The 20,219-nt window shown below is 48.6% G+C and overlaps 1 protein-coding gene across 3 annotated transcripts in view; it reads left to right on the top strand.

The window, feature by feature from the left end:
* The window catches only part of mEFG1 (mitochondrial translation elongation factor G 1), a 154,512-nt gene that overhangs the window by 74,402 nt on the left and 59,891 nt on the right, over window positions 1–20,219 (top strand). For all 3 annotated transcript variants that reach the window (XM_075873820.1, XM_075873723.1, XM_075873771.1), the window contains exons 10-11: window positions 10,206–10,284; window positions 11,311–11,550. In XM_075873820.1, coding sequence (XP_075729935.1) covers window positions 10,206–10,284; window positions 11,311–11,550 — 319 coding nt within the window. The remainder of the gene's footprint in view (window positions 1–10,205; window positions 10,285–11,310; window positions 11,551–20,219) is intronic.

Raw genomic sequence — 20,219 nt, 5'->3', positions numbered from 1 at the left:
ATGGCCATGAATCTGCCAAAAAACGGACCTAGCCTTGCTGTGAAATAAAATAATAATAATATTAAAAATAATCAAAACAAGGGAAAGGGTTTGTAAAGTTATATCGGCTCGGGTCAATCGAAGGCAACAAGCTCCTTGAATCACTTTTGCCGTGGCACATTGATGCGGTGTAATTAAGCATACTGAGAATAGAAAGGGGTTGTAGTGAGACCGGGTGCAGTTCATGCAGTAATTATACGCACGTGCGCGCACCCAATAATTATGACTCTCAGTAGGATCACTGCCATTCCAGAACTTTACTGGCAATCATTCAGAGCTATTAATAACACTGGCCCGGCCCTGAGAAACAATAAACAAAAATGTGCGCCAGTTTTCTTTTGTGGTGCCTTTCACCTTCCTGCTTTACAAATCTCGCAGATCTTGAGGTGTCTATGCTGGTGGGTATGTCTTTGTGAGAAGCACATTATCGCTTCATTGTCATTTTTCTATTCATTGACGCTTTTCCTTTTTTCGAACTCTATCGACGAAAGGCACTGCGATGGCACTTAAGTCCCCTTAACGGAAACCTGAGCAGATCTATTAGAAGCAGTTTATTTAGTTATTTATTTTATTATTGTTATTTTTACGAATTCTGAAGAGCCTGCGTCTGTTTGTCAAAATAGTACTTCAATAGCAACACTTTAGGTTTGAAAAAGGTACACAGAGATTGTGTGCTTGAGCTGATGCTTTCACAAGTGGATGCGTCTTCTTCAAGGCTGGAACTCATTTACTTAGCGCTAGTGTATCTATGCTCCTCCACCCTAACAAAGGAAGAGGGGAGAGAGCACCCTGACGTATTATGTGAGTGGAAAGGGAAGTGGCATTCAGTGAAATACAAGAAAAGGCAAAAGCAGGGGGAGGTGCAAGGGCAAGCATTTCGCTGAACTACGGTTCCCTCTTTGAAAGAATGCACCAACTATAGCCTCAAAACGTTTGCTACTTCACTTAATAGGTTCAAAACTCCTGGGAGGGCTGAAATCTCATTGCTCTTTTTTGTGTATGTGCCATATCGAATGGATTTGAGAACGCCTCTAGCAACATTTATACCTGCTGGCTGGAGTGTACAGTCGAACCTGGGTATATCGAACTTGCCAAAAAAGGTTTATTAGTTCGATATATGGCATAATTCGATATAGGCCAGGTATAGGTTTTGACACAAGGGCACATAACAAACTAGAAGAAAAGTACTTTATAAATATGGTGGCTTACTTGCGTGCCGTAGTGTGGAACAAAATAGTCCCGGATTTTTTTCTGTGTCAACGACTTCGCTGCCTGCGACAGCACGCACGCCTCCACGTTGTCCAACGAGTCGGAGCAGCTGAGGCCGCAACCTTCCACATTCAAGCAATAGCGCCGGACCAACGCAAGTGCACTAATCACTTCGGAGAGTGTAGGCAATGGGCTATCGTCAATTTTCATATTGCTGTCGCCTTGGCTCGTGGTCGGCACGACGTCTCAATGTAATCCTTATCCTGTAATTGGCCCATGATGGGGACGTCATCGTCCGCACTGATAAACTCGTTGAATGTCGATCCGTTGATAGCACCCGAGAACTCTGCCAGCTTGTTCTAAACTTCGCCAGAAACACCTGCGGTGTCTTGAGTGCTGTCAGAATTTGGGGTGTCATCACCAGGCATGCGAAAGCCGGCATGCCTAAAGCAGTTCTGGATCGTCTCCTTCTTGACATCTGCCCACGATCTACTCAACATAGAAATAGCTCCGAGCAAATCGATCTTAAGCTCCCTGCCGATACGAAGGTTCTGCAGCAGCCTCTCCACCAGGCGCTGCTGATAGCCGGCTTTCATCGTGCGTATAACGCCTTGATCCAGTGGTTGCAGTACAGACGTAGTGTTCGGGAGCAAAAAACTCAACTCGATGTTGCTGAAGGTCGTACTGCAGTGGTGCGATGAACAATTGTCCACGAGCAGGCACACCTTGCGATTTTTGCCTACCAAATCATCATTTCACGACGATAGCCATCTGCTGAAAAGCTCCCCGGTCATCCATGCTTCTGAGTTTGCTCGGTAAGTAACTGGAAGCGACATCGCATTTTGAAAACACCGCGGTGCCGTGCTTTTCCCAATAACCAGAGGTCGAAGCTTTTTCAATCTATCTAAATTAGCTGCCAACAGCACGGACACATGAGCTTTGTTTGCCTTGCCTCCGCTTGTCTTGTCACCACGACACGCAAGTGTCTTGTTTGGCAACATTTGCCAAAATAGAGCGGTTTCCTCCGCATTGAAAATATCTTGGGCTCTATATGTTTCTGCGATATCTCGCCAGTTTTCCTCGAGCCATTTTTCTACGCTGTTCAGGTCTGCCGCTCAGCTTTCACCTGTAACAGCTTTGCCAACGATGCAGTGCCGTTGTTTGAACCGCAGAATTCAGCCTAAACCGCCTTGGAAATCATTTCTGCCAAGCAGAAAAGCAAGGTCCTTGGCTTTCTGCTCAATCATAGGGCCGGACACTGGGATGTTTCACGACCGAACGTCCTCAAACCACTTGTAAACGACCGCTTCAACATCTTCGTACACAGCAGCGCGCACACGTCGGGCGCCACGGGCACCTGGCCTTTTGTCCGACTTGGCCCTGATGTCTGCCTTGTTCTTCAGGATAGTACTCAAGGTGCTCCTTGGAATTTTGTACGCGGCGGCGACGTCGGACTTCTTTTTACTGCGCTCAACCCAATTCATGATTTCGAGTTTCGCGGCGAACAGCAAATTTTGCCTCTTTGCGCAAGCCCTGATGACAGCGCACCAATACAGCTCATAGAGAACCAACAGGCAATACCACAGACCACGCTCAATCGGCAGCAGCAGGCACACTAGCATAAAGAAAGAAAAAATGGCGCTCACTTCTACCGCCTCCGCACCTCGGAGAAAGCACGATGGCCTCTGATTGGCTGTAAGCGCTCCGAGCGGGCCAGGATCATTTCTTGGAGGGGGGGTGTTCGCCCGTGCACAACCGGGTCTAATCAACTTTTTCTAGGGTGGCGCCGGCAGTTTTCCCCGCCACCGCGAGGGAAAGCCAACTTGCTGGGGCACTTTTGAGGCACATGGAGTTTGATATATCAGTTGTCGTTGCTATTTTCGTTCGATAAAACTGTAACTTTTGCTATATATTCTCAATGTAAATCTACCGTGTTTAGGAATTGTTTGATATACGGGATAATTTGATATGAACGGGTTCGATATAGTCGGGCTGGACTGTATTGAACTTGTGAATAAAGTATGACTGTATCTTTGCTGTCTTTTGCAGATTGGAAGTTTGACGGAAGTATGTAAAGTTTGAGATCATCGAAGTTGTGCCCTGCTACATTAGAATGCTATGCCACTGCCTTCGATAATTTATTTGCCATGTTCGTGCGATGACCGTCTGACATTAATAGGCTGTCCTGTTTCACCAATGTACCGTTTGTGACAGTATGAACACAGATAACATTTGAACTAGTGTAGGTAACACCAGGTTTTATATTGTTACGTCTATGAGAGGGGTTTATTCAGAGGCGATGTAACGGTCGACTCGACGGTATACAGCAGTGAACGCGCGGCAGCGAGCTCTTGCCACCAATCGAACGTCCTCTTCTTCTGCCACCACCATGTTCCCCGCTACATTGGTGCACATACCTAAATTACACATGTGGTAACATTTCCCTCCGTGCAGACGAAGCCCACTGGGCGATTCAAACAGTCTCTCGAAGAATAAAGCTCTTCAAACGTGCAACATGGACAAGTTAAGTTTTTGCAGACCGTCGGCCGTTTGAATGGAGACGTGCTATGCGGTAAACTAAATCACTGATATGGTCTACAACAAGATAAGGTCCCGCATAGTGCGCTAGCAGTTTCTCGCTCAAACCGCGTTTTCTAGTTGGTGTCCGCAGCAACACTAGGTCGCTGCGATTGTACGCCACGTGTCGGCGTTGGCGGTGAAAATGTGCCTTCAAGCGGTAGAGTGCGCAAATAAGCAAGGCGTCTAGCTTCTTCGGCCCGACAGATGATCTCGGATATGCAGGGATCATAGTGGTCCAAACACGGGAAGATGGTATTCAGGGTATGACGAGGTGGTCGAGCATATAGAAGAAAGAAAGGACTGTAGCCGGTAGTTTCATGCTGAGCGGTGTTGAATGCATATGTGATAAAGGGTAGAATACTGTCTCAGTCCTTGTGATCTGATGCAACATACATAGACAGCATGTTCGAGAGAGTTCTGTTCGTTCGTTCAGTTAGACCGTTCGTTTGGGGATGATATGGCGTAGAGTGCCGAAACCATGAAGCACAGGCACGAAGCATCTCTTCCATCACGTCTGCTGTGAATTGTTGGCCACGGTCACTGATTACAATTTTGGGAGGTCCATGTCGAAGAATTACAAAACGTAGCATGAAGGAAGACACATCGGCTGCAGTTGCCGATGGTATGGCAGCTGTCTCGCAGTACCGTGTTAAATGGTCAGTGCAAACGACTATCCAGCGATTTCCATCAAAAGACCGGGGAAAGGGTCCAAGGAGGTCAATCCCGACTTACTCGAATGGAGTTTTAGGGGGCGGCACCAAATGTAATCGCTCTAAAGGAGCACTTGTTGGGCGCTTTTGACTTTGACACTCGTTACAGCTAGACACGTATTGTTCCGTCGTCTGGCGGATTTTGGGCCAGTAGAATCTTTCTTGAAGACGGCAAAGAGTTTTCGCTGCGCCTAGATGACTGGATGTTGGATCATCATGCATAGCCTGCAAGACATAAACGCGAAGACTTTTCGGAACCACCAGAAGATATCGTGAGCCGGTGTTGGTGTAGTTCTTTTTGTAAACTAGCCCGTCTCGGATGCAGAAGCGCGTAGGCGATGATTTTGGTTTGGTAGCAAGAAGCTGTTGTATAGTGCTGTCCCTTTGTTGCTCATCCTTAAAGGTCTTGTTATTGGGAAATGGTTGGTCGAGTGATGCAATGTAGGTATCGAAGGTATCCGCGTCACATTCCGTCGTTGGAAGCAGTAGTCGCGAAAGACAATCTGCGTCAGCGTGACGTCGGCCGCTTTTATAGGAAACCGTGAAGTCATATTCTTGTAGACAAAGTGCCCAGCGCAACCGATAGCGTGCAGTAGGGTATTAAACTGTCTTTTTTATGCAACTGAGATGCACGGGCTCCACAGTTGCGTCAAATGTTTTCTCGCTTGCAGGTGAACAGACAACAGGGACACATTTTGCAGACAACGGCAACATAGTTGTATCCACAGACGTGCAAAGAGCACTTTCTTGAGAGGGTGAGTTTTCTATAAACGCAACTGGGATATCGGAATCTATTGTAATTTGTCCAGTCGACAGTAGCACCACATAGCTTCAAGAAATCGAGTCCCAAAATGACGTCATGCGTAGTATGAGGGAGAACAGCAAACTCTGCGACAAAGTTCTGGCACGCCAAACTAACAGTCACAGTGCAGACACCAACAGGTTGTAACACCTCTCCGCTCACTCCACGAAACGTATCAGGACGGCCCCAACGAAACATAACCTTTCGTCCAAGAAAGCGTGTGAAAACTAAACTCATCACTGACACGGTTGCACCTGTGTCCACCAACACCATTGTTGGTATGCCATCGATAAGCACTCGAACCTTATTTCTAAGCATTGAAGCTAACGGAGGTATATCTGTTGAAATCGAAGACTGTCCGGCGACCTCACCTCCAATGGCCACGCCGGCTAGTTTTCTGTAGGAGGCGAGGAGTGGCAGCGCCGAGGAGACTGTGATCGGTTGGCGCAAGGGGCAGGTGGTGGTGTCACACTGCGGTCAGAAGCCGGAGATTGGTTTCGTAGCGGTCCTGGGATCTCGTAAGACGCGCTTCCCGGGAATGTTGGTGCTCGGGTAACGCCAGAACGGTTAAATCTCGGTGATCGTTTGTATCTTGGCGGCTGCCAGTAGTTGCAATACCTGGCAATGTATTCTTCAAAGCCACAGTTGTAGCAGACTGGTAGAGGACGCTCGCCGAACCAATGCTGAGACCGCTCAGCTGTGAAGGGTCGGTCACGAGCTTGCTGAGCGGGGCTGCCCACCTCTGTGTGGCGGGGCCGTGACAAAGGCGTTGGCCACATCGCTGGTCGGCCGCGAATGAGTCACGACGTGGCCGCGGATTTCCAGTTTCGCTGATGTCTGCCACACATAACAATGCTGGCAAAGGAGCTAATGGCGTCGCTGTGTAGTAGGGTGGATTGCCAGGTGGATGAGGAATGGTTTCGTCAACCCTACCACCTTGTCGCTGCAGCTCTTCACGCACAATTGCCCGAATAGTAGCGGCAAGGTCGGTGGGTGGGTTCACGCCGACGCTGGCGACTGTTGTCACATTTGCCAGCCTATTAAATTTCGGGGCGATGGGACGAGTCTTCAACTTTTCAAACAGCTCTTCACACACAATTGCCCGAATAGTAGCGGCAAGGTCGGTGGGCGGGTTCACGTCAACGCAGGCGACCGTTGTCACATTTGCCAGCCTATTAAATTTCGGGGTGATGGGACGAGTCTTCAATTTTTCAAACGTGCGGCAGTGATGTTGGACGTCGGAAGCAGAGGTGAGGTTATCCCTGCCTATCAGAAAATTGTAAACGTCTTCCGCTATGCCTTTCAAGAGGTGTCCGACCCTGTTTCTTCAGACATTTGCGGGTTTATAATCTTGCAAAGCTTAAAAATGTCCTCTATATAAGCAGTACAGGTTTCTCCAGGAGTCTGGGCTCTTCCAGCAAGAGTCCGCTCCGTGCTTTTCTTTTTTGAGTCAGAGTCACCAAAACACTTCTTCAGTTCTTGAGCAAAAAGAGCCCATGTTGTCAAGGACTCTTCGTGGTTTTCATACCACATCAGGGCAGTGTCCATGAGAAACAGCGCGACGTTTTCCAGCTGATCGATAGAGTTCCAGTGGTTGTACCGGCTCACCCTTTTGTAGTGCGTTAGCCACGCGTCCACATCTTCTCCTGCCATTCCCGCGAACGGGCGGGGTTCCATGTAGTGATGCCTAGGTGTAGCCAGCTTAGACCTGCGTGAAGTCGAGGCGGTTGATTCTTGACCTTCGCTCTGGGTCATGACGACTGTTGTCGGCGGCAGACCGGCAAGATGACGGCTCCGGCGAACTCCAATCAGCTGTGGCTCTGTGGTACGTCGACGTGCCGTACCCAGCACCTCCACCACTCTGTTACGTCCATGAGAGGGGTTTATTCAGAGCCGACATAACGGTCGACTGGTCGACTCGACGGTATACAGCAGTGAACGCGGAGCAGCGAGCTCTTGCCACCAACCGAACGTCCTCTTCTTCTGCCACCATCATGTTCCCTGCTACACAGGTGCACATACCTAAATTACACATGTGGTAACAATATTATGGGCGTAATCACTTGAGGTGCTTTTAATTATCCTGCCATCTTGAAGGTATTGACAAATCTTGCACTTTGAATGTCAGCAAGCTGTTTTGTGGGCAGTAGAATGCAGGTTTACTTCTGCATGCCTTAACATGTCCTCAATATTTCCATTGTGGTGATTCAGAATCTTTGGTACTTTACGAAATTCTTTCATACAGCACTTGTTTGCTTGCCAGTACAGTTAAACCTGGATATAACAAAATTGACAAATTCCCGAAAAAATTGTTATAAAGAGGGCTTCGTTATATGCAGGTTCGGTGCGAAAATACGAAAAATAGACGTGCAAATTGAACAAGAAAAGGACTGAAAGCAGCGCAAACCCAAAACACTTATTTTACAGTAAAAAACTGCATTGTTATTGCGATAGCAATTATGTGGACACTCTCGGCAGGTTTTTGCTGTCATCGCACGGTTTTGTGACAAGTCCATATCGATAACGTGTCCTTATGCATCGTAATTTTCACGAGCAGGTAGAAGTGTGCTAGCGCTGCTGAAGCAGAAATCGAACGAGGCGGCCCATTCTTATTGCCTGGAAAGTGCATAAGATAACATCACCTGTGTGTTCGAACTGCCGTCAAACGCTCAAACAAAAAGTAAACCACCTGTCTTGAACGAGCATGAAGCAACGCGATGAGGGGGGGGGGGGATATCTCTCGAGTATCAATAATGAACTTGGATTTTAAAAGTGGCCGCAACTGCTGGCACGCTTGCTATCTCGTTGAGTATCAGTGCGGTTTCAACGCAAAGGGACTGTGTGAAAAGAGCACTTCTCCTTCGAGCAGCCGTATTTGCTCACATCAGTGTTTTGTAGAAATTCCGCGATATCAGGTCCAAAAAAGTTTGCTGCCAGCCTTACTTCTTATAACATTACAACTTTTTTATATCGCATTTATTGCATTCAACAGGTCGTCGTGTTGCCAAAACTAATTGGCTAATCGCAAACGCTACGAGCCTGCAAGTTCGCGGTACGGCGCAAGATGGAAGCGCGTGACGAGTCAACCTCCTAAGACCCATTGTCACCGTGGTCTTGGAGAGTGTCTATGAATGCCTAATCTGACATGCTCTCGGGGGGGGGCGACACGGTTGTCCAAAATTAAGCAAAGAAAAGTCACAGTTTCGTTGCAAAGACGAAGCAATGAGTGCGATAGCAACGAATTGAAATGTAACGCTGAGAACGGCAAGCAGATCGAAAAGTGCAGTGCAGTGCTCACACTCAAATGACGCAGAAAAACAACATACACAGGACGGGAGTGAACAACATTTACCGCTTGACACTTAATGCGGTGTTGAAACAAAAACGAGGCACGAAACGTAATCACAGGTTTAGCTATGACTGCGAACTACCAAGTGCACCAGTTGATATTTCTTCGTGTGTGAAAAGTGCACTCTGTTTGCGAACGTTTGCGCACTCATTAGCAAATGGCCCCTGTTCAGCGAGCGAAGTGATCTTTGTGTGCTCGGCAACTAAACGCAATCGTTCTCGTCAAAGTCGTAGGCGCGTGACTCTCACCACCGAAGGATAAACGCACGCACAAGCATCTAACTTCTCCCCCCCCTCCAAAATAGCAGGGCAACGCACGCGTGAGAGATGGCGCGTCAGCGCATCATGACAAGCTGGGCGCTGAGAGCTGGCGGCGTTTTTTTTTCTTTCTTGCGTTTTCATATATATAGATACGTATACATACACGGTGAATGAGGGCGGCCGTGGCAAACAACCAGCCGAGACTGTCCATATAATTGAATAAGAAAAAAAAGCTATGCAGAATGTCAGCAGGGGGCCACACCATGAGCATGCAATGAAACTATGCATGCACGCATGGTATTCAAAACGAAGAGCAAACGACGTGGACATAGACACGAGTACTGCTGAAAACTATTTGGTAAAGCACCCTTCATATGCAGTGTGGCCTCACATATGCAATGCAAACTAAAAGCGTGGCAGTGCCAACGCACAAAAGTAGTCTTTTTTTTTAAGAGTGGGGGGGGGGGGGCACACCGGCGCATGTGCCCACGGCTGCGAGAATGATGGCAATGCCGGCTCAGGGATTGCAGACCGGCCTCGCACTCACCCACACACAATAATAGGCGCTCGCTCTCGCCTGGTGCCCTGTGCACGCCGCCGCCGCTTCGCGCTTCGTCAGCGGCTCCTCGGTGGCGGGGCAGCCGCGGAAGATGCATGCTCGTACCAAAATGCAGAGCGAAATTCCTAGACTGTCCGTGGGAAAAATTTGTTATATCAAGGTTGTCTCCCGCTGTTACTTTGTTACAAAGAGGTCGCAAATACATGTACTTCTACGGGGCAATGGCGGGGAACAGAAAAACTTTGTTACATCCAGGAATTCATTATATGGAGGTTCGTTATAAGCAGGTTTAGCTTCATTGGTAATACTTACGAAAAATATTATTTATGCATGGCTGGCACTTCTGTTTTTAATTATAAATGCTGGCGGCTGGTTGGGCTGTTATATGACCTTGCTCCCCCCCCCTCTTTTTATACCAGATAACGAGGACAAGGGTGACGGGGGATGGCCATCATGTTAGCTGTTGATAGAACATCAGTAGTGTTATTCGAAGGTCGCAGGTTCGGTCACTGTTAACGGCAAGTAATCATTTCGCCCGATTCTCTGTCTTCACATCTACATTACGTTCACTGCTAACAACATCCCCTATAATTTTCTTGGCAGTGTTGTCTGTGTGTTCTCATTAACATGGCTTCACAGTCACTTATGTCGAAAATGTTTTTAAAGTGCATCAAGTCTGTGTCTTTTCCTCCTGCAGTAACAACATCAAGAAAATCGTCATGAACCCATCCCGCGATGACAGCCACCCCCTGGTTGCTCTGGCCTTTAAGCTGGAGGTGAGTCTTAGAGTGCACAGCTTGCATGACGAGCACAGTATGTATATCTTGAGTTGCTTACTTACAAAAAATAAGTTTGCACTGCAGTGGCTGCTCATTGTTTAATGTGATACATTGATAAAAACAGCATTGTTACAAGTGTGTTTGACAGTAGCACTAATTTTTAAGTACTCTGACATTGAAACAAATATCTCACGAGGTGATACTTTAGATATCAAATTTACTTTTTCTCCAGTGAGTATTAAAGTGTAAATGCTTTAACTTTCATAGAACTGCAGCATGTTTGCTTTTTTAGTATTCCGTGTATATCTTCATATTATTTATTTTGTTTTGTTTCTGTTCATGCGTCTCCTCTCTCGTTTTTCTCTGCGAGAAGACTGCACCAAATTCTCAAAGTATATTGCTCAAAGAAGTTCAACCCTTGCAGGTTGGACTTGTGTTCAACCCTTGCAGGTTGGACTTGTTTTCCAAAGATAATTTTTCTATGCTGTATTGCACCTGGCTGTCTTTCAAACCTTCGATTATTGGTGCAGTCTTTCACATCACTTGCCTCCTTCTGTTGGCTCTGGCAGTTGTGTTTTGCACGAAAGTATTGTTGTAGGTCACTTAATGCAGAATGTACTGTGCATGTTGGCTGTTGCAAAAGGAAGGTTCTTATTTGCAAGGATTTTTTTTTTAGGCTGCAGGTTTTAGGAATAGGTCTGATAAGTGGATGCCTGATGTTTGTGATAATCATATTTTGCCCTTGTCTTTAACGCAATACACATAGTTGTGGTAACAGTGTACAACAGTCTTTGTTGTGAAGAATGGCATGGCTGTTGTCCTTGCTTTCCTGTTTGCACACTGTATTCAAATGTGTAGCATACATTTGCACAGCTGTGCTGCTCCAAGTGATCTGAAACACCATTTTGTCTGCTCCAGGACAGCTCTAGAATTTTCTCTGAATGATAAACTGGCTTAACCAGCACTGTATTGAAATGTGGCAACTAGGGAACCTTCAATGAGAATGCTTTTGTTGTCGTGCAGGCGGGTCGCTTTGGCCAACTGACTTACCTGCGGGTGTACCAGGGACACCTGCGCAAGGGCGACACCCTGTGGAACACGCGCACTGGCCGCAAGGTCAGGGTACCGCGTGTGGTGCGCATGCACGCTTCTCAGATGGAGGACGTCGGGGAAGCCTTTGCCGGGGACATCTGTGCTGTCTTCGGCGTTGATTGTGCCTCGGGTGACACATTCGTCACTGATGCCAATCTAAAGCTATCCATGGTATGTCTCTTTGGAGTGTCATACTAGATTAATGGCATGATTGATAGCATTGGATCCATCTTGTATTGAATGTGGTTCACTTAAGAAATGAAAAGAGAGACAAGAGAATTGCTTTCCCGGTCCTCCATAGCAATGTGCTGCTCTTGAGTGACATATCTACATCAACCTAATGCAAAGACCATCTTACACAATGTCTTACTATTGTAGTTTTAGTTTTGTATGTCCCCTCATTACCCCTGATATAACATATTTATTCAAATCTGGGCTGATAATTATTTTTAAATTTCTTTGCATCAAACTCCAGGGTAGACTTAAGCTCGAAGATTTTGAAAAACACGCCATTTTTTATTGAAAAAAGTGGTGCACGACTAGTGCCACCTTTACGGTAATATAGCCATTAGTAGGCAAGGCAACAACTGGCTTAGGTACACACGTAAGCCGTCCTGTTGATCTTTGTTAAGTTTAAATGCTCGTAAGCACACCGCATCGCATGCCTCGATTCTCCGACACACGAGTCTGCATGCTCAGCATGTTTTGCGCTAGCGTAGCCTATGAAGAAGGCTGTTCCAGCTGTAGTGCGGATATTCACAACGTCGGCGACTTATGTTATTAGTGGTCTATGCTGCAGTCAAAAATAAAATTTTTGCAAATGAAAAAAAAAAACGTGTTTAATCGGTAGAACAAACTTTGAGAATCGGTATAACAAGAAAGTAAAATGTGTCCTCGCAGAGGTAGTTAAGGGGAGACGCTCCTCGAAGAAGTTTTTTTTTTTTATTTCTAGTAATAGAGACTTGAAAAGTTTGTTATTAGTATAGTTTTTCATGCAGATTTCAAATATGCAATCATTTTTTGTGTAGCTGCTATAATTATTGAGTTATGCCATAAACAATAGCAAAAGGTTACATTTTTTGCGGGCACTCTTTTATGTACTAAACTTTCAGTAAAAGCACTGTGTCTAATCTTATTTGACTCTTGGTAGATTGAAAAGTGCAAATATCTATATAGATATGTCACAGAAATATTGGAACCAAGAAAAAAAAATTGTATTGAATGACTTATTATTTTCAATCTCCCTTGAAACAATAAGCTAATATTTTCACAACTAATGCTGGTAGGCATTGCAATTTAGAGTAGATATTTGCATTCTGCATGTGTTGAAGAATATGTGTGCCAAGTTTCGTTAGTATACAATGAATATAAGTTTCTAAAAGGCTGCCCAGAAAACGTGAAACTGTCAGAAGAAATGAAAATGAGAAAAACAAGTTTGAAAGTTCGCAAAGTTGGCATTTATTAGGAAATCATTCTTTTTGCATCAAATTGGGCCACAATGAAAAGTACCTTGCCTTGAATGCACTGCAAGTGTCTAGAAGTCCCCTGCACCATAGCTTGGTCCTTCACGGCTCTTGCGGTCAGTGTCCTCAACACGAGCTCTCTTCGCTGTGTTGCGACGGTGTGCCCTCGCTTCTGCAGTTTGCTTCAGGTTCATCTTCCTGATGCGCATGACGTCACAGTGGTCGCCATGTGTGGCCAGATCTTGTGAGGGGAGAATTCCAATGCCTTCGAGCACTTCTTCAAAGCCCCTGTGGCCTTTGTTGTACCAGAGTACAGCAAGAGTGTAGATAGGCATAATTGCCAATCCTTGAGCCTTCGTCAACAGTGGGGTGTGGCGTGGTGCAGGCTCCCCCAGTGCTTCCGCACGCTTGTACTTGCACCACGAATTTGGTCCCGCGGGGCAAAAGTTGTGGCTACTGGCACCATCACTGGAGCAGCAATGAAAATACGATGCCCATATGGCAGTGTACATATTTCGGACACTGTCCTTGTTGCTCGTGATGGCGATCTTGTAATATGTTTGTAGTTTTATTATTGTCGCATCTTTCAGTTTTTCGCCTCGTGGCAGTGGCGTTGCCAATTTCCGTAGGGCAGTTCCCAAGCGCTTTGCAACGTGGTTCGTGCACTCTTCTTTGTCAATGGGGGTGTCACAGTATACATTTGCCTCGCAGACTGCAGTGTAGGCCTTGCTGTCACCATCACTTAGGAAGCTGGTGAATCGCAGTGGAGTTTCATAAGACACAGTCCTCTGCCATATATTGACAGCTGCCGCAGGTTTCATTGCATGGGATGAGCAGTCAGTGTTTTTTTGGCAAACTGGAAGATGAAAAGCTCGCCATATCTCTTCATCCTCCCCAAGGTCCCTGTGTATACTGCAAGCATGGCAGTAGTTCGAAAGAACTTCAAAATCGAGGCAGAGCCCCGTGTCCAGGGACACGACTGTGCCCACTCCATTGTGGCTTTTATGACCTCTTTTCTGCCAGGTGCCATCAAACATGACTGGCACATCTCTGCCGCCGACTGCGTCCTTCGTGATGTTTCGTGCCTGGTGCAAGTTTTTGCTCACTGCCGTCATCGCCGCACCATGGAGCTTCTTGCAAATGCCGTTGAATGTCTTGTGATGCATCGGGCTCGGAAGACCGAGAATCGCACAAAATCGTGAAAGTTGGTCGTGGCCTGCGCCTATAGCGCGTGCTGCCAGAACTGCCTTCACGTTTACAGCAAAGCTGTCACGCGAGCTGCCGCTGTCAAAACGAGCGCTCGTTCCTTGGTCCCCGGCCGAAGCAGTACGTCTCGACGTGTGCGTGAACGAAAGTGCAGATTCAGGGCAATCAGAATTTTGACAGCACAGTTCGAGGAATGCCGAAAGTCCTTTGCGCTTTCCAGCTGCCTCTCGCATGCCGAGCTTCCGTTCGCGGCAGGTTGGGCATTGCGCACCCGCCACAAGTGCCGTCAGCGCATCGATTTCGCAAAGCAGCATGTTCGCAGTAGCAGCATCTGCCGATCTACGTTCACTCTCGAAGAATCCAATCTTCCTTTGGGATGCACTGACGAATTCCACGGCAGCGGCTATTTCACAACCACTGTCGCAGGGTTCGGTGACGGTGTTAGGCCTATCCGAAGTCGGAGCGTCGGGGCGTTGGTCGGGGGCGACATCGTCGTTCGCTGTCGCTTTGCGAAGCGTCCGACGCCGTTTCCCTCGATACTTGTGGCGAGTTCTGAACTTTCGATTATCTGAACTGCACTTCTTCGGGCTTGCCATGACGCAAAAATGCAGAGAAACGCAGAAAAACTCGATCGCGACGTCCGAGGCTTCGCTGTTTTGCCGGAGAGATAGGAGGGGGAGGAGCGTGGAGCGCACCGCCGTCCAATGGCGGCCTCGCGCTGTGTGCCGCGATATTCAAAACGCGTGACGTACGCGTTGTTTTTCTCGTTTTTTGTTTATTCTGCGTGAAGGCACGAGACTGGCTACTAGTGGATTATGAAGGATACGGCCTTCGCAGCATGCGTGCAAGATTGCAAATGGCGGCCAACGCGTCGTTTTCGCGACAGGACGACGCGAACTTCGCCGTTTTTCGCGACTTTCGCGCATTTCTCGCGTCACCGCTGCCCACTTGGAAGCATTTTTTGATAATTTCTCGTGCGAATTTCAGCTTGATATTTTCAGAAGTAATAGATTGTAGTCCAAGGATGCCAATACAGCCGGAAAAAAAAAAAAAGTGAAAATTTTCCGGAAAACCGTGACTTTTCGACCCGCGTCTCCCCTTAAGCATTCATTCTGCATTGTTTCACCACAAGGGCGAAGGAACGAATGCTGTATATACGAGGAGAATGCAAAGAACGGCAAGCAGCTCGAAACTTGCAGCGTGCACCTCAAGCAGAAAGCACGCATGAATGGAGCATACACAGGACGAGTGCAGACAAACAACTGTCATAACTTGACACTTGAAGCACATTACTCAAACAGGTAAAAGAGTTGCAGTGAACAGTGACCACAATTCTTACTTCTTCTTAAACACGGCTGCGGTAGAGAGCGAAGCGATGTTCTGGATATTTTCAACTATAGTAACCTCGAAGCACGGTGTCCATGCTTCAGAGCAAACTTGCGGTGGAAGCATAAGCGGTACAGAGTGCTCCAATACTGAGGTAAGCTCGTGCAAGTGAGCCACTACGCTAGATAACATTTATACACACTTTGACCATGCCACGTGGAGGCACCCAAGCACATCGGCACGTGGGGTGGCGCGGCACAACGACCTTTAGGGCGAGGGTGCATAAAACGCGCTCGTCGTGCCAGCTCGCTACTGATGACGAAAACGCGCTGAAGGGCCGAGCTGTAAGGACCGCCAGAGTTACATGGTGTACTGTATTTACTCGCATAATTCTCGCACCCCCCACATCGCCCAACAAAAATACGATTTTTTTTTTCCTTGAGTAATTATCGCACCCCTTAAAATTGCTGCAATAATGTCGTCTGCTCGTTCCAGGCATTGATGATGATAGCGAGCACCATCTCTTAAGCATCAAGCGTACTATTATTGCATGAAGATTCAATCCAAGCCAAGCCAAAGTGGCAAGTGCGCATTGCGGCATGTTTTGTATGTTGTCTCGATAATCTTTTCACGATATGGAGCGATACTGAAGCCACACGGCTGCTTTCAAGTTGAACGTGATTGATCATGTACTAAACAACCGCAAAAGGGCCGTCGGTAGGCCCTTCAGAGTCGACGAGTTTTGTGTTCGCTACTGGTGACGACAGCTGAAAGCCACCAAGATGCGTTCGGCTTTCTGTGTGCCTAAGACTGGGATTGATAGTAAACTTTATTTCTTCAGAAGGAAACTGCGGACAGACAATTCTGTTAAATAGCCATCAGCCCAATACTGACATCCTACACTTACCTTTTGAGGGCTCCAGCTGAGTGACAAACGCTACCGCTACGCCCACAACGCCCACAAGCTTTGCGTATTCTCGTTTATTTGCTTGCACTTTTTGTGTCTCAAATAAATCTTGCCTTGTGTTGAACCTCTGCTTTTATTGTTGAGGTAAATTTTAATTAGTACTTTTCAAAGCTTGCTGTTAGTTGCTGGTGGTACAATTCTGATTCGTGGCCACTTCATTTTCTTTTTCGTTTTGTACGTTTTCGTGGAAAGTTTTCCCGTGTAATTCTCGCACTCCCCAACTTTGCATCTGTTTTCTGCCAAAAAAAGTGCGAGGATTATGGGAGTAAATACGGTATATAAATGGCTTGGCGTAAGTGCGGTAAAGAAGGGTCGCTTGGTAGCTTAGGGATTAGTGTAGCACACTGAGAAACTTTTTGTTCTTGTTTTTTTCTTTGCAATCTGTTAGTAAATATTTTACAACACCATATCCGTGACAGAGATACATCATGGAATCGTGGTGGACCCCCGCATAAAACACTTTCGCGTTGAAAAAGTGCACCAATTATGCGAGTAAATGCTATTCTAGGCACTGCAGTACCGCGCAACTTCGCAAAGGCCGATGATTGTGAGACCCGGTAATAGTACCTTCTAACCAGGTCACCTCTGTACTGAGAGAAGGTTACCACAACTTTTCCTCATGTCTGCCTTAGGCCATAGGCCTGCGCCGCTTCTCTAGCCATAAGTTGGGTTCGTTACATGGTTTTCAAAGTTGTGTGTTTCCCCAAGCTAAGTTGGAAGTTCAGTGGCGATTTCAAGAATAAAGAAGTACTTGCAAGTGTTTCTGGTTTTTGGCAAAGATGAGTTTCTGTGCTTTGTGACTTCACAAAAGGTGGCTAGTATGGATTCTGTATACCACAAGTGCCTGTCATGTAAGCATTTCGCTCTGTAGCAAGGCCAACATATTGCTTCACAGAAGCATCAGAAGTATTTTCGTGCTGCGGAAGGGCAAAACAACATCGGAAGTTTCTTCCAAAAGAGCTGCGAAGACAGTGTGATCAGCGCAGAATGCCTATTCACCGGATATGTTGCGGAACACAACTTGCCGCTGAGCGAAAGTGATCACGTAGGACCATTGTTTTGGAAAATGCTCCAGAAGTTTAAGTGTGCGAAGCGGTACAGATGTGGATGCACGAGAACTGCCATCGTTGGGTAAATGGCTGCAGACATTGGTGAACCAACAAAAGGGGTTATAGAGTTGTACCCTGCCCCCCCAGATGCCGACCTAACCCCCCGTTTATATGCCCCAATCACGGCAGGAAGGGAAACTTCGGGCCGGCGTCAGCGCGAGCGTGCACCGCGATAATGTCTCCCTGGAAGAGAAGCTTGGTGAACGTTGTGGGATCTGAGGCGCGCCTGCGACCATTTCGCGGGCATTCCGCTACACGGCCACACCCTTTTGCTTTTCCTGCTCTGATAACGACGCGTGGCGATAGATAGCGCCACGTGCGGGCACGGCACGCGGTATGCGCGCGCCGAGGGAGCGCTCTCTTTTTCCTGGTCGGCGCCGGGTGAGCACGTGTTTTCCTTCGTTCGCGTCCCCTTTGGGATTCGCGGACTGTACTTGCCTGGGGTGGCCTTGGGCACCCCGGCAGGCGTGTTTACTTGAGTGCTGGCTTCGTTAGCGTACGCTAAGCCCAGAGCAGTGCCTAGTGCTTGAAGTGGTCGTACCACAACGAGCCGCACTTGCCGTAGGCCTACGCGTACGAGGTTTGCCCTAACACTCGCGACCAGGCCCATTGGCCATCGCGAGAGTGCGCAGCATAGCTCGAGGGACCTTTTTCCGACCGGCGTGTCAAAGCTCGCCATTGCCAGATGCGACGTGCTCGCGGTTTTTCCCTTATTGTGAACGTCCGCGTGCGGGTGCCTTTGCTACCCGCGTCCCGGGCGCGGACGTTGTACTGTTGTTCGGGGTGCCCCCAGACGCAATAAAGTGTTGTGCACCAAAGTCCACCAGGCGGGCGTCCCGGCGGCGGGGATCAACAACATCGGCACCGCCACCGGTCCCCAAAACGCCAGGGCGAAGCGTGGCCACATGGGCGCGGCAGGAGGGGCAAGAGGTCTCGCGCTACTTCGTGAGCGACACACCGTGGAAGACGCAGCGGCATGTTCGGCGCGACGCGCCCCTGGACCGTGTCCCGTGGCCATTCCGGGGCTGCACACTGCGGAGAGCGAGAAGGCAGCCGGAGGCGCCCGACTACCTACCGATGCGGCGGTGGAGTTCTGCGCCACGTGCCGCGTGACCGTGCACTTTCAGTGCCACTACGAGGGTGCCATGCACGTGGCGCGGACAAAGGCGCCCGCTGAGGGGAGGGCCACCGAGAGGAAGGCGTCAAATCCAGCCCCGCTGAGCCAGCGCTCGGACACGGACCTGGCGGCCATTCCGGGGCACTGCTGTCAGGGTTGCCATCGCCCGCAGCCAGCGACGGACCACCTATGGACGGCGTCGCCACAATGGACGTCGACCGTCTTTTAGAACTGTAAGGCCACGCGGAGCCTCCCCCCCCCCCCCCCCCCCCAACAACGCTGCAGCGGGCAAAATATGTTTTTTTTTTGTATTTCTCATGTGTATTCTGTATTGTTTTATTTTTTTTCCTTCAGCAGCAGTTGCAGAGCGAGGCTGAGGCTAGCTGTTGCCCATTGCATGACGCCTTTGTATGTATGGGCGACGACCGGCTGCCTTTGCAGACCGGTATATAGGGTGAATTAAGGAGAGGAGGATGTGGGGATCTGAGGCGCGCCTGCGACCATTTCGCGGGCATTCCGCCGCACGGCCACACCCTTTTGCTTTTCCTGCTCTGATAACGATGCGTAGCGATAGATGGCGCCACGTGCGGGCACAGCACGCAGTACGCGCGCGCCGAGGAAGCGCTCTTTTCTCCGTGGTCGGCGCCGGGTGAGCATGTGTTTTCCTTCGTCCGCATCCCCTTTGGGACTCGCATACTGTAGCCTGCCTGGGATGGCTTTGGGCACCCCGGCAGGCGTGTTTACTTGAGTGCTGGCTTCCGTAGCGTACGCTAAGCCCAGAGCGGTGCCTAGTGCTTGAAGTGGTCGCATCACAACGAGCCGCACTTGCCGTAGGCCTACGCGTACGAGGTTTGCCCTAACACTCGCGACCAGGCCCATTGGCCATCGCGAGAGTGCGCAGCATAGCCACGAGGGACCTTTTCCCGACCGGCGTGTCAAAGCTCACCATCGCCAGTTGCGACGTGCTCGCGGTTTTCCCCTTATTGTGAACGTCCGCGTGCGGGTGCCTTTGCTACCCGCGTCCCGGGAGCGGACGTTGTACTGTTGTTTGGGGTGCCAGCAGAGGCAATAAAGTGTTGTGTACTTTTGCATTAGAACACTGTCTATTTGCCGCGCCGCGCTAAACGCCTTATTAGTTGAGCGCGCGCGGAGCGGTGCGCTACACACGATTAAACGGAGTAGCGGCCCTGTGGCTCGCTAAGCGTGAACCCGCGGTGATCGTTCGCTGCAGTTAGAAGCAGGGGGTCACCATAACGTACGCGCAGTGATCCTTGCGGCGACGCACAGAACTATTCGATTTCGGTCGCGGGAAGAGAGCGCGCGCGCCCACTGCGTCCGCAGTCTGCGACGGCGCCCTAGTGTCGTCTGCTGCATCTACCTCTCGCTGACTCCACTATGCTACTGGATGCAGCTATGAAAGTTTTTTACCGGCGCGGTTTGCCAAAACAATATCAAGCAAGTTGAGAGTCTTAGTGCCAGCATTTTTAACTATATATGTTGTATCAGATGCTCTGCGAACAACCAAAGAAATGAAGTGCTACAATTGAAACAAAAACAAAAAACAGACGATCTGTTATCGTAGCCAGGCGCGTGCCTAAAATCACTCATTGTGTAGCTTGAGGATAGATATTGTACATTCTTCTGTATAACTG

This window comes from Rhipicephalus microplus, chromosome 1, assembly GCF_043290135.1.
Source record: "Rhipicephalus microplus isolate Deutch F79 chromosome 1, USDA_Rmic, whole genome shotgun sequence".
Taxonomy (NCBI): Eukaryota; Metazoa; Arthropoda; class Arachnida; order Ixodida; family Ixodidae; genus Rhipicephalus; species Rhipicephalus microplus.
The sequence above is the reverse complement of the archived record's forward strand: the minus strand, read 5'-3'. Positions and strand labels throughout refer to the sequence as shown.